Source organism: Hirundo rustica, chromosome 10 (genome assembly GCF_015227805.2).
Source record: "Hirundo rustica isolate bHirRus1 chromosome 10, bHirRus1.pri.v3, whole genome shotgun sequence".
Taxonomy (NCBI): domain Eukaryota; kingdom Metazoa; phylum Chordata; class Aves; order Passeriformes; family Hirundinidae; genus Hirundo; species Hirundo rustica.
The window spans coordinates 873648-892269 of NC_053459.1; the positions used below are offsets into that span (position 1 = coordinate 873648).

Genomic DNA, 18622 nt, shown 5'->3' on the forward strand with positions numbered 1-18622 from the left:
CCTAGCTTGTAATTCTGCAATTCTTACTGTTCTAAAACAGCGAATTACAATGAACCATAACTTGAGAGAGTGATATGTTTCAATATATATTACTTCTAAACTTTGACTTTATAGGACCCTGAATAACTTTTTTGATTTTTGGCAATTTGGCCAAGAGATGGAAATCAATCTTTCTTTCACGTAAGCACTTAAAAAATGCACATACTATTTCTGCCACTTCTAAGGCTTCAGGTTCTCAAATAACAGTCCTCATGCCCACATTTAAAGTGGGTTTCTTTTCTTCTCTGATATAGAGTGTTCTTAAGAGCAAGCACTTGCCAAAGCCCCAGAGTAGATAAAATATCCAATAGGGGCTTGAGTTGTACCATATGCAAAAACATCTGAGAGGCTCAGTACTTGAGCTCTGATGTTAGCAGGGAAAATCCATGCTCCTCTGTGCTGGCTGCCTGTTATGCTGGTTCAGTGTCTCTCATTTCTGACAGGAGTCACTTTCAGAGAATACAGAACTCTATAAAGTGCTCCCTCTATGTTTCAGAGTTCCTTAACTGAAAGCATTAATGCAGCAGTGATGTAGCATTTATCACTGTGCAGAGTAACCGCTGCTTCCCAATACAAGTTTCCACCTAACTGGTCCTTCTGAGCCCCCAGCTGGCCAAGCAGCTTCCACTGGTGGCTCTCTAGGATTCAGGTGCTTGTGGAACAAGTTAAGGGAATACCAGACACAAATGGCTTTGACTGAAGGGGTCTGTATGACTGTGTTCTTGAAAGAAAGCATAAAGTAGTGAAACTATTCAAAAAAGAAGAATTTAACTCAAAAAACACGAGATAAACACATTCATAGCTTTGGCTAATATCCTAAACTAAAGCTATTTGAAAGGCATTTTTTTTCTGAGTGGCATGAAGAATGAAGGGTAATATGGTTAAAATGGATTTCCCTTACACAAGTGATATGAAAAGTGAATTTTTAATTCTTTTTAAATCAAGTCATCCTGCTGTCATTAGAAATCTCAGAGGTTCAGCCTTGTGGAAGGATCTTAAGGCAGCACTTTAGCAATAATCGGATTAGAAGGACTTGCATAGCTCCATGGTCTACAAAAGAGATACAAGAAACCAGGGTTCAAACTTGCCACAAAGCAAGGCAGTGAGTTGTGTGGTGCAGAATCAACCCACAGCTCTGAGCCTGTGATTTTGACAATCACCTGAAGCAGGGATGCCTGCAGACTTCAATGGGTACTGGAAAATGGTCAGCAATGACAATTTTGAGGAGTATCTGAAAGCACTGGGTAAGGTTCCTTTCAAACTTCTTGAATGAATAATCAGTAAATGCTACCTGTCTTACTCTTTACATGAATCTGGTTTTTTTGTACAGTCTTTTGTGAGAAGTATTTTTTTTTCAGAAATGCACTTTAAGAATTGCCTATAGCAAAACTGTTTTGCCTTAAGCAGCCTCTACTTTTTACCATCTTGAAGCTTACATTAACAGACATTAAACTACATAGCTTGAAGAGGTAGGTGGTGGATTCCAAACATAAAAAAACTCCCTATAATTTGAAAAGCAGTAAAATTTTTATATTTAATAAAGATTCCATGCAGTACTTAATGCAATTTTGTTTGTATTTGATGTTGTGTTAGTATCTCTCTAGAAATATTGGAGGTCTTACTAACTGTCAAATTCAAATGGTATTTTTTAAAGATTCCCCATAATAAAAAAATTGAAACATTAAGTTATTTTAAAGAATTAGGTTACAGACTTTTTCTGCATGGGGAGGCTGGTTTGAAAGATTTGGACATCTGTTTATCTTTGTTAATTTCAATTCTCCCTAGAAGTTACAGGCTTCTTCTTGTGGAAGACTTTTCTGGATAAAAATGACTCTTTTTCTTTTTCAGATGTAAATGTTGCTGTAAGAAAAATAGCAAATCTGCTAAAGCCTGACAAAGAAATCCTTCAGAATGGGAATCATATGATCATTAAAACGCTAAGCACTTTTAGAAACTACATCATGGAATTTGATATAGGAAAGGAGTTTTTGGAGGATTTGTCTGGGGTGGACGATCGCAAGTGCATGGTAAGAAGTAGAACTTTAAAAATGGACAGAAAGGAATATTGATAACCTGAGGATTTTTGCAGAACACATCTTTTAACCATCCTGGCTGGCTATTCCTGAAATTATTTCTGTACTTCTCAGTTTGCCACAATGTACCTACGGTTTTGGGCATGCCTGTAGATTAGAGGAATGCTAATTTTAATCAGGAGCACAAAGTAATTTTATCAATCAGTGAATAATAACCTTAGTGAAGCCATGCTCATTTATAATGGAATGTTTGTTAGTCAGAAAGACATCTAGGGTCACTTCTAGAACCTCTTTTAATGAGTAAGATTTCACAGTAGAGAAAATCCACTGATCACAAGGTCAAAGTGTGAGAATAGCCAAGTGCTTAAAGATTGCCTGGGTGTATTTATTAGAGCACACAATTAATTAGCCCACTGGAACAAATCTTACTGAAATGAATAAGCAAACACTGAGGACTTTGTTTTACAAAAGCTCTATTTTATGAGCTCTTTTTGCTTTTTAACTTAGGACTAATAAATATCTATTTACAGGGGGAAAGGTTGAGAATACCAGGTCTCACCTATTTGTTTGGCAGCACGACACTGGCAATATTCTGCAGTGAGGAAGATGACAAATAAAAGAAAATTATCTCAGGAGGGACTCTAGAGGAGAAATCTCATAAAAGAGAATATGTTTCCATTCTGAGAAAGATAGTGCTGTTTAAAACCAATGCTTTTCTCTCACACGAAGATTTGGAGGTTTGCTTTTGCTCTGATCATGGCAGGAAAAGGAAAAATTACGAAGACCAGAGAAAAAGAATGGTTGGCTACTGAGTGCCTCAGCAAATCCCTCTGTAGTCCTTGTTACAGAGGGTACAAGTTTGATGAGAGTGCAGAATACAACATTCATGGAAGGGAGGAGCAGGTACATTTGTGTTTAGGAAAGTGCCCCAATGGTATCATGTGATTTTGGCTCCTGAAATGCTCTTAATCCGGATATTGAGGTCCAGATTCACTGAACAGTTATGAGCGCAAGAAAAGATTAAGACTCAGGTGATTAAATTACCATCGAAGATAGCAGTGTTCGAAACATCTGCTACTAAGGTTTGTGTTTGCACAGAACTATCCCTGTGTAAGCATTGTCTGTACTTGAATACCATTAAACTCCCATCTGAAGGAGAACTAAACCATCCTCTGCATGGTGGAAAGAAGTACTATTTTATAATTTTTAACAAGCCAAAATTCTCTACCCTATTTTGCTAAATTGAGTGATAAGGGAAGGATTCAAAATGTTAAACCAGAAAGAAGAAACTAGAGAGAGATAATTTCAGTCACTACAACAGCTGATGATTTGGAGTAGAACCTAGTTCAGCCTTGGAGGCAGAAAGTATCAGCAGCTTCCTGCCTGTTACAAACAAACAAAAAAAAAAAAAACAAAAACCCCAAACAACCAGGGTTAGTCACGGACTCTGACTCAGGTTTTTTTCAGAAGGACTTAAGGATGTAATTCCACACAACCCTCCAGAGATCTCTGTGTTTCTTTGTGGTTTCCAGCTGTAGCTGGACACTTACAGGTCACTGGCCACTGGTGCTCCATTTGCTTGTAGCAGCACATCACGCTTTATAGTTCAAGTTTCTTATTAAAGAATTCTTTTCTACATAAGACCTCTGTTTTGTAAAACAGTACAAGAGGCTGTCTTTCTGAAGTGACTTCAGTCCAACTCTGATAACCATGATGTCAGGCAAAATTTGCAGTTTTTAAGCAGCAAAATTACTCCAACAGTGCAGAAGGAGTCTTGTGAGAGAAGAGTTATGGAGGTAATAAGAGATACTGAACCACTCCCTGAGTGGTGTTACCAAGAAAACCACCATGAAAGCAAAGGTTGATTATAATTCTTAAGTGTTCCATTTGTTCATGTAGAGCCTGTGGAAATGCATGCCATAAATGGCTTAATCATTAATAGTCAGCCTGTGTAATGGGAGAGGTTGTGAATCAATTATTGTTATTTATATTGTGGGCTGAGCAGACCACTGGGCAAGTTTTATCCAAGGAGCTCGATGTATGAGCAGTACAAAGGAACATGGATAAGACAAATTACACATTAAACATTAATCTATACAGCAGAGCAATCATCAGGAGACTAGTAAAAATAACCTTAGAAGTAATTCTTACTAGAAGTATAGATTGTTTTTTCTTTTAATGGAGAATATATCATCTAGCTAGAGTTAACATATCTGTAAAAATAATATCAGCACAGTGAAAGGGTTAGATCCTGTGTATAATTCACTGAAATTGTGTTCACCTTTCAGTTATAAAACACACCCTTGAGCCAGTCAGGGTAGAGAGTAATTACAGTAATTCCAAATCAATACCTCCGTGAGGAGGAAAGGCTAAAAAGTTTTGCTGATAATTTAGAAGTTTAACATTAGGAACTTGATAGTCTTGTGATAGTACAAGCCCTCTCCTCCTTTGCAGTTAGGTTTTTTCATTTTTATTGGTCACCCCTGGGAGCCTGTCTGAACTTTCTGGATCAGGGTGTTAATTGAGAAGGATAAACCTTAACAATTTCAGTTCGTCCTTCTTCTGACCCTCACCCTGGCCTTCTTGCATGCACATGTTTTTGGGTGACTGTTCTCTGAGGGATAGAGGGAGCAGCAGCTGGTGACATAAGGTCCTTTAGGATGTGGTTTCTGTTGGGAAGTGAAAATTTGCTGCTTTGGAAATTCTAATGCCCTGCAGTTTAGTTAAAGATGCTGTTTCTGTGTTCAGCAAAACCAAAGATGGGATAGTTGACCACAGGGGAGATCACAAATGACAGTTGGTATCAATGCTCCTTGGGCTTTCCACTGGGATCAGATCTCCTAGATAAAAGTTAAATCTATCCACTTGGCAATTTTGTGAAAGAGATCCTTCTGCAACTTCAGACATACTTAACTATCCAGAGTTGTTAAAAACTTGGCAGTTTCATGTCGCTGTAGGACACAAAAGAAAGATGAAAGTATTTCAGAAAGCAAAGAGTATAGAATCCTTTATTGTCTAATTCTTACTACCTTTTATAAGGTGTTCTGATACAGACTTACCATGATTGGTGAATAGGAACAACACCTCTCAATCCCATTGGTGAAACTAGAGAAACAGCAAAACAACACCTGGAGAAAGATTGTTTTGGGAAAGATAGTTGTTTTGCCAAGATGGTTTGAGAAGAGGTTTTCTCGAGAACTTTTCCGTTGGGAAACAGTTAGCACTGCTAGCAGGCTAAAATCTCTTCAGACTTAGAAATGTTAGGCCCACAGTTTCAAGTACAAACGTAAAATGAAAGTTTGCATTTTCAGGAGCATCTTTCATTCTTTGCTAATGTTCCAAGGTGTACATTAGATAGTGTAGAAAGAAGTCTAGAACATTAATTTGTGTGGTATTTTTTCTCACATGATGTAAATTGGAGCATGTAGTCAAGTTTCTACTGCTTTGAAGAGTTTGTTCATAGTTTAATTGGCCACAGATTGGAGATGGAGAGTGTTCTGAGACAAATTTAAAGTTAAATGGAGAGCTCTGGCTTTGGTATTTCTCACACCAAGTCTTTGATCCTGATATCCTAATTCTCAGTGAAGCTCCAGTCTCTTCATGAAATCGTCTCAATTTTAAAGAGAATTTCTACAATCTCACGTTGTTATTAATTTAGTGTCTCAGGTGTTGCTCTAGTATGAAACTTTGTTTCATGTATATAAACATTACTGTCAAAAACTTACTGTGTGGGCAAGAGGAAGACCTTATTGAAACAATCCAAAACCATCTCTGAAAGTATGTCTCATTCATCAGCACAGAGCTGTGCTTCCCTTTCTCACTGTCAGTCATAACCAGTGCAAGCTGGTGAAACATCTACAGTGTCAAATATGTACCAGCACATAGGAACAAGGCACATAAGCCTCCTGTTCCTTCAGTGTAACTTACTTAGTGTTTAGTAACGATATTATGAAAAAGTTTACTGAAAAACCTTAAAATGCTGAAACAAAGGCTGAAGTTTCAGATTGCAAGTCTTTGCATCCAATGAATCAAAGCAGATTGAAAATTGGATAGCTCAGATGCAAAAATCACTTTCTTAAAATTTTTAGTTTTCTAATGATTCTGCTGCTAAACTCAAAAGAAACTTTTGCATTATAATTATTCTCTGCTGTTCAGGCATTTGAAAGACTGAATTGCTTTATCTTACACTATGCAGAATTAATCTCTTATGACAGAGACTAAGGGCAAGTGATCTGTTAAAAACTCAAGAAAGATTTTATCTTCTAAATAGAAGAGGAGCAGAATTCTAAAAGAAGAGGAATTTCTTGGATAACTGAGAAGAGTTGTGTTATAACTGAATATTTGTCCCAGCATATGAGAGGTGCTTTGGTAGCTCAGAACCTTGTGCTTTCTGATACGGTGATTTTCTTCTTCTGTTGAAGCAGGAAATGAAATGACAAAGGCAGGGAACTGGGAAACAGAGAAAACTGCAAGAATTTTAAACTGAACATGGGAAATAATACATCTTAACCATTTAGACATATAAACCTGCATAAAAATGGGATATGACCGTGAATAAATTATCAAGTGGGTGTTCAGAGTTCCTTTATTGGAACTAACAGAACTTGTAGTCCTAGTTAAGACTTGCTGGGGTGTGGTAGGGTGAGGAGGATTTGGGAGTTATGGATTTCCCTCATCAGATCTGGAATACATCTTACCATGAGAAATGTCATTTAGTGTTGAAAACAGCCGCACAAGGACTGATCATGGCTCTGTTTTAATTAATAAACGTGCCTAATGTGACACTGATTCCACTCAGGTTTGTATTCAGGAAAACTGCAGTGGAGGTTGTTGTTCTGGCCATAATTTGATTTATACCACTGCAAGGTCAGAATAAAGCCCTGTTACAAAATCACATGGTTCATGAAGCTTATTTAACTATTTAGGCAGATTCCTCTGTTCCACAAATGGAATTCACAGCTGTTAATCCAGTTCTGAGCAGGTTTGGGAATTAAGACTTTGCTGCCAGAAAAACAACAACAAACAACATTCCAGTAGATGGAATTGCAGGAGAGATCTCCCACAGGGTGAGAAGATTCAAAATAAATGGTGCCTGTCTAGTAAGATGCAAGATCAGCAATATGTCTTTACTCGATCCCTCTGATTTAGCTGTTTTATTTCTTTACTCTTCCAGTGCTGCCCTTTTGGACTTGTAAGTATTTTCTCCTGTACTTCGGTGGAACAAGCATTATTCTAGAATCACTGTTGCTGTGGCTGGTCTTCTCTCAGATTTAGTGCCTCCTGTCTCTTTGCCGTAATTTCCCCCAGTTCCTCATTGGCATAACCCTGAATTTTTTATTGGGGGGAGGGAGGGGAGGTAGACTTTATGATAGTTTTCTGTTGGTATTTCTGGCGCTTCACAAACTGCTCTCAACAAGTGATGAAGAAAAATCTTCCAGTCAACCCCTCTGAGGCTCCAAAGAGCAGAAGTCCATCCTGGGTCTGTCTCAGGCTCTGTCAGGATGGACTCTGGTCCCTTCTGTCTGTGCCTCAATGAGGAGAAGCAGTTTCCTTTTTCCTGCCTTGTCCCATGCTGCTTGCTGCTTGGGCATTAGTTACTGCCTGGCAGTGATGTGCTCAGCACATTTGCATGGTAATAGCAAGTTAGATGATGATTGGAATCTTTAGTCATATAAATGTCATAAACTTCACATTTTTCAGGGCTGGATTCATGCCTAAAACACAAGGCTGGGTAGAAGCTTTGGAGCTTGTTATTCACAGAACTGCTGCTGCCATACTGAAGCTCTGCAGCGAAAGTGGGTTTGGATAGGTTTAGCACATCAGCTTTTTGTGAACTCTAAAAGGCTCTGAGAATTACAAATGCAGAAAGTGCAATCAGAATCAGCTGAAAAGCTGAGAACCAGGCTTAAAAATTCCGATTTTGAATGAAAAATCATTAGTGTTATGTACAATTGCATCTTCCTAAAATTACACAGGGGATAAATCAGTTTTAGCCATTAATTTAAACGTAAAGTGTCTTAGAATCGATTCTGATCTTTGCACAGAGTGAATTGGATGTGATGGGTTTTACTCTTTTTTCTGGCTTGGGATATACACAAGTTTTCCTATTTTTGTATTATTTGTATACAATTTTATTCCAGTAAGAAAAAAAAGCCACCATTCCTAAGAAATAGAAGAATATGCACTGTCCAAAATACTGATTCTCCTCCTCCCCTCACATATTGTCAGCTGCATAGCCCAGAGCTTTGCAGCTTCACTTTCCTACTCCCTGGAACATATCTCGTCTTTGCTTTGCTCTGTTGCTCTTGTGAGCAAGGATTCAAAATGAGGAATTGGAGCATTTAGGATCTGATCCTATCTGACAACAGTTTACCTTTCATCTAAAATTTTTCAATCCAATCCTAAGCCCCTTTTCTAGCAGTGCTACCCCTGGAGATGCTGACAATGACTGAAGCAAAGGAGACTTTGCTGTGACTGAGCTGCAGTATGGCTAAATAGGTTCAGCCTTTGGCCAGCACCAGAATCTGGAGATAAAGGCCGGGAATCCTTCCAGCAATTCTTCTGTTGGGTTTGTTGTCATTTTCTCAGTAGTTTCTGTTTCTGAACTTCCAGATGCAGACATGATGAGACAAAAGGAATTTCAGGGAGAGAGGTGCCTGTGGCTGTACCCCCTGGAGCAGCCTCCTGCACAGAGGCCATAGGGAGTGACCACCTGGCAGAATTCCCCCTCAGAGTTATATTGGACTTTATCTGGGACATCAACATGAGTCTTTTCTGTCAGCATTTCAATTTTTCCCCCCAAAACCTGCTTCCAAGAGGGTTTTGTATCACTTTGATACTTAGTAGAGATGAAATGGTTTATCTTGAGAAGTTGTTACCTTGTTGGAGATATTGCTGTGTTTGACCAAAAGTTCTAGGATGCTTTCTTTGGTGTTATTTACAAGACACAGTTCAAAATGGATTTTTCAGTTTCATCTGACCTAAAAAAAAAAAATACTTTCCATTTTTTAATCCTTCTTAGATCATAGTTATGGTTGTAAAATGGGCTGTCGTTCTCCCAAGCAGAGAATTACAGGATGGAGATGGAGCAGGGAGTGTGGTGCACACCTAGCTTTGCATATATAGACAATATATAGCTTGTCCATATATAGACAACACTCAGAGGCAGGCAGGAGAAAAATAGAAACTGATGCTGCTGTGTTTCTGCTGCAGATAGGAAATCAATAACATATTTTTGATGAAAGGTGGGAGCTGCAATTCATACTTGTAAAGACAATGTGTCAAAAATCTATGTAGCACTAACAAAAAATGTTCATTAACTGCTTGAAAAAAAAGTTATTTTCTTCCATTCATCTGTAAAATCCATTCTGTACCCTCAGCTGTCAAGCCCTGACCCAGGCAGGCACGCGGGAATTGCCAGCAGGGGAATGAGAAATAGAGCCAGCACCAAATGTCTTTGCACTTAGACCTCACTGGCAAATGCAAAGTACTCTGATAACGTGTTTGATGACTATTTCAGTAAATTACAAAAGTCGCTGTCTTCTGCCTGTGGGTCAGGATGATTTGCCACTGAAAGCTGAAATTGTACATTTCGCTACAGTTGCTACTGCTAAAGAAAAAGCAGATAACTTAGTCAATTTTTTCAGCAGTTAGTAAATATTTCATTTAATAATCTACCTTGTCTCGTAACTGGAAACAGTAATGACAATAATTATAATTTCCTCCAACTTTAATATTCAGTGCTATGTGTATGAATTTAAAACTTCATAACAAAAAGAGATTAAATCACTAACAAAAGTATGCAGATGCCTAAGTAATGCAAGGAGAATATCAAAGTACACCAAAAAAAAAAATGCTACAGAAACCATACCATAAAACTAAAGAAAATTTGAACATTTTTTGTGTCCTCAGGCTTCAAAGGCTTTTTCACTTCCCAGATGATCTCCATTCTCTAGTACTACATCTCAAGAACAAAGTGTACATAATCTGAAAAATGTGCAATATTGGTGGTTGGATTTTTTGGGAAGAGTTAAATTGAGGCAAGACTCTCTTGGTCACCATTTCTGGTGTTCCTTTAGTATTATTGGTAGTACTCCTGACTAATTGCACCCATCACCATTCTCTGTTGAAGTTTCCTACAGAATTACATGCACATGACCTAGGAAGTGTTCAGCTTAGGGTTAAATATGAGCAGGTGATAAGTGAGCAAGATTTAAGCTCACTTATGGTGAACTAGATTGTGCACTATGTTGTTGAAAGGAATAAACGCCTTCCATTTTTTATCAAGTAGTACAAGATGCTCAAAAAGGCAGAGTTCCGTTTTAGAGAAATGCTCCATGTTCAGCTGGCTGGTTCTGTTACTAGAAACTGCAGCTTTCCAGTGGCCCTCAAGTTTGTCAGCCTCTTCCCCCTCTTGTGGAAGAGGATAAGGAGCAGGAGCTGTGTGCCTGGGCTGCCGTGTCCCCCAAACCTTGGCAAGGATTTTAAGTCATTCTGGGCAGGTGGCAGCAGCTCTGTAATCAGGCAGCCCTTAGGTAATGTTATTACCAAAATGGGGGCAAACAAGGTTCTTTACAAAGGCATACTTTTCAAAGAAAAGTAGCTTTACGTAAAAGTGTTTATCTTGAGAGTGTGCCAGGAAGAACCAAAAGGTTACACAGAGCTGCCTTAGCAGTCTGCAAGTGCTTGGCTCCTGATTATACGTGCCATGGTAATATCCTGATCCAGTCCTCAAAAATAAATCCTTGTTCTTGTATACAGCAAGAGAGATTACATATACAGCGTTTGCCCTACAGTATTTCTGCAGTATTGGTTTTATGTCCTGATTCCAATATTTGGGAATGTTGTAAAGCAAGTGTTGCTCTGATTTAGGTGTTTTAGAAGGGAGAAGGTTGGCAGCAGCCAGTGCACGTTAACAGCCAGAGTGACTTCAACCTCAGCTAACACTCACTGTGTGTCTCAGTAGAGATATTTGGGGTGGAAGGACATGCTTAAATCTGAGCAAAAAGAGAATTTCTTATTTAGTGTATTAGTTTAATAAAAGAGACATTGAGACATTACAGTTTGACCTGAAGAAAGGATAGAGATGCCAGTGATTAATCTTACCATCACAAAGTGGTTGTTACTGCTAACAAAGAAAATGACATTATGTTCTCTTGCAATGTACTCTGCCCTTTATAACCTTTGGAGCAAAACAGCTACATACAGAAATCAGGAATTGTGTGGTTTGCTCATATCCCCTCAGTATTTTTATTTCTCAAAGGGAAGGCAGAGGATACCTGAGAATATTGTCTATGAGACAGCTTGGTTAATGTCTGTGGGTTTGGACTCTTTGTGGTTATCACCAGCTTGCAAAAAGCAATTTCTAATCTTGACTGGAAAAACAAAAAATCCTGAGAAAAAAGCGTGTTGTTTTCTGAGATGGAACAATTTCAATCACCCTTGGAGGCTAAAAAGTTAACATTTCCTTGTGCTGCTACAAATATTTCTCAATTTCCCCCAAGTGTACTGTCAGTATAACACTCGCAACTGACTTTATTAGTCCTACTAATGTTCAAAATTGGATCCTACTTTATCATGGTGTATTGCCTCTGAATTCACATATAAACCCACCAAATTTAACTGTTAAGCTAGAGTAAAGATTAATCTATGCTGAGTGAATACTCAATGGATATACATAAATGCAGTTACTAAGCAAAGTTCCACATACAAATACTTCATTCCACAGTATATCTCTCACATCTACAGATCATCATTCATTTTCTGTTATATTCATTTTTTAGAATCAGAAATTTTTAGATATATTGACTTTAAAATTAAACATTATTCACTTTGATTCCTATTATTTGTTGTCTTCTATCTCTTTGGTGGATGTGTGCAGATTCAGATATGGGAGAGCATTTAGGTTATGGTGATCACATTAACTACAGCTTTACCGAAATGTGTTGTTCCTTCCTGCATTAGCATTTTTTTTCATTAAAAGGGTACGGTTTCATAAAATGTTATCTACTGCTCGGTTTAAATATATCACTTTACAAAAGATAACTGAAGAATTTGTGAATGCATTTTCTAAATTAGAGAGATTTTTAGCAAGGACATGTGAGTTTGTCTCTTAGAGCCCCCATGTGGTGCAGAGAGACTGATAGGATCAATCGCATTGCCTTGCCCATGATTATCTATCCTGGCACTCTTGGAGTGATTAATTTTCCATGCTGGTTTAGTCTAAAGCTTCCCACGGGAGGAGACTGCTGCCTGCACTCATTCAAAGATAGTGGCTGTCATGTTTATTTAAGAACTAATTGTTGGTGACATACACAGACGAAATAAATAAGACTGGATAGGTTTTGAGTGTTTGAGTGTTAGTTACCAGAAGGAAGAATGTAGGTTGACTTCTTCTCTTAGGAACTACACAGGATAGATGAAGTAAGTGTCCCTTAATGACATCAGAATTCATCATCTCTCCATATCTGACTGCTCACGCAAGCAGTGGCTGAAGACTTTTACAAGGTAGACAGTAAATTCCATGTTTAGTCCTCAGAGCGCCTTCAAACAAGCTGATTTACAGGCCATGTGCTAATATTAATGTTAAACTATCCTCACGGAGCACAAACTGTCACCACTCTTCCCTTGTTAAGTATTTTACGGAGCATTGCTTCTCTTTGTCTTAGGGACACAGGAAAGGCAAATTGTCAGTAAATGCTAACCAGAGGAATAGGCTGCAGGATGCACTGTCACACAGTGAAGGAGTTTTATGAAATCAGGTTTTACTGAACCCCTCAGGACAGCGCCAATATTCACAGAAATGCAGTATTGATTACTGGACCTGACTCTTGACTTACTCAGTGAGTCCTGGTAGTTCCCCAGCCTCAGCTGTAAAAAGCAGGATGCTGGCAAAGTTACCAACTTGCTGATGCTTCCAAACCATTCTGCTTGGTGAAGGAAGGCAGGCTGAGATGTGAGGAAATCCAGCTCAGTATTCATAGAGCCATAGTGCCAGGAAATGGGACTTGTTTTCAGGTAGAGCAGCTGGGGAGTTGTTCTTAGGGTGAAAAAAACAAACTGGATCTTAAGTTTTCAGCTCCTTTTGCAAATACAGCATTGGGCTGCAGGACCCTTTGTCTGCTGCATTTTTCAGCAGGGAGAGAGGAGTCTGTTCTTACACAATGGTTTTGATGATTTTTTTTTCTTAATCTCATCCCTCCAATTTTTGGCAGGCAATTGGGCAGCAACTTTCAAGCTCATTTCTTTGGTAATTATCCTAAGTGGTACAATGCTCTCCAATCATTCTTTTTGTGAGATACACTTATCATTAGAGATAAGTTTTGCTTCACAGAAACTAATCATAATATCAGAGAATATTACGGTAATACCAAACATGTCTGTTTTGTTAGACCACTGTGTCTTGGGATGGAGATAAGCTGCTTTGTGTACAGAATGGAGAGAAGGAAGGCCGTGGTTGGACCCAGTGGATTGAAGGAGATGAAATGCACCTGGTAAGATCATGTAAGAGGTTTTGAATGCCCCTCCATTAAAATGGTTAGATATAACACAGCAAGGAATGTGCTATGTCATTTTGGCTTACTTTGACATAATTGTGTATTGGTGCAGCATTCAACTTGTCTCTAAAGCAACAATTTCATTTGCTGTCATTATGTTTTTATGTCCCTGAAATTGTCCCTGACAATTTCAAATGCTATTTTTGTGCTCAGTGTCTGTCCAGACTCACCACACTGAAATGTTCACACGAGGAAGACATTTACCAGAATGTCCCTCACAGTCTGTAAAATACTCAGTATGGGAGCTGTGAAACTGTGCACTCACCAGTAAGGGAAAAATACACCATTGTTCTTTTAAAATAATTACAGGCCACGCTACATTATAGCCTAGAGAACTAAAACAGCAATTAAGCTTTTGAAACGGATGTTTTTCTCAGATCATGATTTTTATCTTTCTAAATTAACAGGACCTGAAAGAAGATGCCTGTTCTTTTGTCCTATAACTCTTCATAGCATCCTCACTCTCTCATTAGTGTGGGTAAAAGGCAGTGTTCCTGCTGGGATAATAAACTACAACCTCCATTTCTCCTCACTGTGCAGTACTATTAGCATTCGGCAAGCTAAATGGATATCTTCTAAATGTTCAAATCAGTAGCAGAGTTATGAAATCTTTGCAGAAGTACCCCAAGCCCCTTACTACTAAACATAATTTGGAGGAAGTATTGGCGGTCACAGAATCCAGTTTAGGAGAGAAATGGATATGACAGATCTTCCCACCTGGCCTTGGTGCAGCACAGGCAGGGAGAAGGTTGCTGTGTAAGTGAGGGCTTTGTAGCCGAGGCCATGGGCTCACCTAGAGGAGGGGAGGCAGCGATGAAAAGGAGATGCCGAAATTTCCTGTGCATGCACACTCCCTCCAAGAGGCACCTTTCAGTATTTCCATACTCCTCCCAGCTGCACAGCAGGCAGGGCCATGACAGCAGGTTCCAGCCCTTCCAGCTTCTCTGCTGGCAGCCAGCTCCCAGTTGCCTGTCTCAATTCCTGGCCCAAAGTTCAGCTCATTCCTGGCTGCCCTCAGTCCTGCACATCTGGACATTCTCCTGCACAAACAATAGCACCAGTTGCTCTTGGATTTCTCTGGACTGGCAGCTTGCTTTCTGGCCTTTGCCAGCTCCCAGGCATTATCTCTTTCCATATTCTGTCCCCAGCACCAATTCCTTCAGCCCTGCTTTCTGCTGTCCTTACTCTAATTCCTGCTCTAGCCACACAGCCTGGCCATGGAACTCCGTGCCTAGAGCACTTTCTAGACTTGTCCCTGTCAGGAGGTTGATTTTAGAAGCCAGAAACTCAGATTCAGTTGCTCAAATACTTGTATCTAGTGCCAGTTTAGGTAGCCCAGCATAACCTGACTGCTCTGATGCTGCTTTTCAGAAGGCTGAGAAGAATTCTGGATCATACCTCCCAGCTCATGCATTCACTCACTGGCACTTGGAAATTTTACCACAATCTGTCTCCCATGTATGCAGAGGTCAGAATGCCTGCAAAGGAAGTAACCAAGTATTTTGGAGCCCACTGCTCAATATTTTAATTTTCTCACTTGTATTTCATTAGTTTCAAAAGATGTCCTCTTCATTTCTCTAATCCTCTTTAATACAGGTTTCTCCATTAAAAGTACAGTAGAGTCCCCTTTAGTATCTTATTTTTGACCAGCTAAGATTACTAGGTCCTGTCCTTCTGAGAGTGCTTTGATACAATGCGCAGTTAGCTTTAAAGAATTGATACTTCAACAGCTTTATGATCCTGTTGAACGTTACCCAAAAAGCCAAGTGTTAATTTACTCTTTTCAAAGTTCTGCAGAGAGAAGGAGCACATCCTTTAGTAGTTTATCACTTCCTATTTTCTTCATTTCATTCTGTGGTCTGTACTTTGTAGTTCTTTTTAGATTTTATTTTATATGTGAGTGACTTATTTGCCCATTCCCCATTTCCTTTTGAGTTTCATTGCCCTTTCCTATTGTTTTGATTGCTTCTGCAATCCTGGAGTTTCTGTCACTGTCAGCAGATCTCTCAGCCCTTATTGCACACTCCTTCTTCTGGGTTACCTCTGCAGGAGTGAACAGAGCAGGTCCTAAAGTCACTGCATCAGTCTGTTCTTCCACCAACTCAGCATCAAGCACTTTCTCTTATTGGGGTCAAGCAACATGTGCCAGTTAAGGTTATTGACCTTGAAGGTTTTTTAAAGTCATTTTATCAAAGTCCCCCATAAGAAATGTGCATAACTTCCTCAAAATATTCCAGGAGCTTTATTAAAAGTCTCCTCTTGACTGGAAAGTGTTCTATGAAAATGACTCTTTTGCTAGGTTGTGCATAAGTCTTTATGTCTCTTAAGAGCTTCAGTTCTCTTTTTTTTTTTTCTTTTTCTTGCACCTAAACCTTGCCCCAGCCACACACCTGAAACTTCTCAGGTCAGACTTGAGGAGTTTCAGGAGCAGGGATGGGTGAACAGACAAAGAGCAGCAGCCTCACTAATCCCAGCCCAGGATGGAAACTGCCCCTACTCATGCCCAGCTCACAGAGATCCAGAGATCAGCACGGGGGGGTTGAAAACCTCTTGTGGAGCTCACAGGAACAGCTTTATGCATCCAGGGTGCTCAGGCTAATGTCAAACCTCACTGCTGTGCTGGTTGACAAGCCTGGAGCAAATCTTCTGTAGTCACCTGCCTTTTGTAGCCATGAGCTCTGTGCTGCTAAAGTGGACCCTCCTTTCTGAATTTGTACTCTCGAGCTACCAGTCATCACCACACAGATTCAGAGCTGGTGAGGGAGATCCAACCCCACTTCTTTATGTATCCAAAATAGAGAACGCCCATTCCAAAGGCCTAAAGCAGTTGCATACTATTCACCGCAAATAGAAAATAATACACCAGGAATGTATTTGGCCCTTTGAGATCTGAGATCCCAAAATAACTTCCCTTGCTCCACCTTTTAGCGGAAAACAAACCCAAACCAGATGGTTTCTTTTACGACAAAAAATAGGCTAAAATACATTCAAGCCTCCCAACCTAATTTAGTAGAAAATTGTGGATTCAAATTAAGCTGAATGTACACGTGAATCTATAATGTTTGTGTCCTAAGTAAAAGCTGTGGTTTTTAATTATTTTCTCTTCCTAGGAAATAAGAGTGTGTGGAGTCACCTGTAAGCAGGTCTTTAAGAAGGTGCAGTGAGCTACTGCTACTACAGGAGTGAAGAACAATAGAATTTACAGACTTGCCACCAACTCTCCAAATGCTAGTGCTGAGCATCCGCAGCAACAAGAGCAAACACAGAAATGAAGATCACATTAGAACTGCATAGTTGGAATAAAATATTTTTAGGAAATTTAAAAAAGACTGCAAATAATACTATTTTTAGAAATACCAATTAAAGATACTAAACTCTCTAAATGTGTGCATACCATAATTCTTGACTATGTCATAAAGGACTGTTAGGTATAAAACAAGATACTGTAGGTTTAGACCTTGTAAGATATTTTTTTACTCTCAATAGACATCACCCTTACAGAGCATTAGCCTTGTTTTCAGATGGTGAGCTGCAGTTGTAGGAAAGCAAATGAGAGCTGTAGGAAGCAGCTTGCACTTAAATCCTGAATTCACTGCAGCCAGTAAGAATGTTACCATTATCTCTGGTGGAGTAGCTCTATACTGGAAGTGTTCCATCAAAAATAAAAAGCTGATTTCTCATAACAAGTAAATCTATGGATCAATACTTTGGAAGAAACAATAAAAAACAATGCCTACAAAAGCATGGCTAAGGGGCAATCCTTTCCCAAATGCTTTAGCCAATATCTGCCCATGCTTTTTTTTTTTTTTTTTTTTTTTTTTTCCCCCCTTGTTCTGGGGACACTAAGATCATAACTAGAAACTATAACTCTACACACACCACAAAGAAGATGAGACCAGCATTGCTTTGTACAGTATCATTTGCAGATGTTTATATGCGCATCATATTCCTGTGTTCTCATGCAGAATGAGTGTAGGAGAGCCTTGGCCTGGCAGTTGAAATCAGAACACGGATTAAACATTAGTGAGGGGAATAATACTACCAGATTTCCGTCCACCTATTCACTGGGTACAGTGAGCACCACCAGGTCACATCAAATTGAAAAAGGTTTGAATTCACAAAGCCTTAGCATGTAACCCAGAATTCTGTGTGTCTCCTATAATAGCTGTTATCAGCAATTCTCAGGGACTCAGTCACTGGGGAAATCACCATGGCAGAGCCTGCTCTCCAGTGGGAACATCCCTTTCCAGCTCTGAAATGGGAACATCCCTTCCCAGCTCTGAAACGGGAATATCCCTTTCCAGCTCTGAAATGGGAACATCCCATCCCAGCTCTGAAACGGGAATATCCCTTTCCAGCTCTGAAATGGGAACATCCCTTCCCAGCTCTGAAATGGAAACATCCCATCCCAGCTCTGAAACGGGAATATCCCTTCCCAGCTCTGAAATGGGAACATCCCTTTCCAGCTCTGAAATGGAAACATCCCATCCCAGCTCTGAAACGGGAATATCCCTTCCCAGCTCTGAAATGGGAACATCCCTTCCCAGCTCTGAAACGGGAATATCCCTTTCCAGCTCTGAAATGGGAACATCCCATCCCAGCTCTGAAACGGGAATATCCCTTTCCAGCTCTGAAATGGGAACATCCCTTCCCAGCTCTGAAATGGAAACATCCCATCCCAGCTCTGAAACGGGAACATCCCATCCCAGCTCTGAAACGGGAATATCCCTTCCCAGCTCTGAAATGGGAACATCCCTTCCCAGCTCTGAAATGGGAACATCCCTTCCCTGCTCTGAAATGGGAACATCCCTTTCCCAGCTCTGAAATGGGAACATCCCTTTCCCAGCTCTGAAATGGGAACATCCCTTTCCCTGCTCTGAAATGGGAACATCCCTTCCCAGCTCTGAAATGGTAATATCCCTTTCCGGCTCTGAAATGGGAACATCCTTTCCCAGCTCTGAAATGGGAACACCTCTTCCCTGCTCTGAAATGGGA

The 18622-nt window shown here is 39.7% G+C and overlaps 1 protein-coding gene across 1 annotated transcript; it reads left to right on the forward strand.

Annotated features, from left to right (window-relative positions):
• Positions 1-137: 137 nt before the first annotated feature.
• On the forward strand, positions 138-17010 carry RBP1 (retinol binding protein 1). Its single transcript, XM_040074015.1, has 4 exons — positions 138-1283; positions 1888-2066; positions 13463-13564; positions 16738-17010. The coding sequence occupies exons 1-4, from the start codon at positions 1211-1213 to the stop codon at positions 16789-16791; spliced, it is 408 nt and encodes a 135-aa protein (XP_039929949.1). The 5' UTR covers positions 138-1210; the 3' UTR covers positions 16792-17010.
• Positions 17011-18622: the final 1612 nt, after the last annotated feature.

Bases quoted from the DNA above. Each gene is read 5' to 3' on its own strand.
- RBP1 (XM_040074015.1), top strand. From the start codon at position 1,211: ATGCCTGCAGACTTCAATGGGTACTGGAAAATGGTCAGCAATGACAAT. The intron at 1,284-1,887 runs GTAAGGTTCCTT...TTTCTTTTTCAG, and splicing joins GGAGTATCTGAAAGCACTGG to ATGTAAATGTTGCTGTAAGA. The intron at 13,565-16,737 runs GTAAGATCATGT...TTCTCTTCCTAG, and splicing joins AAGGAGATGAAATGCACCTG to GAAATAAGAGTGTGTGGAGT.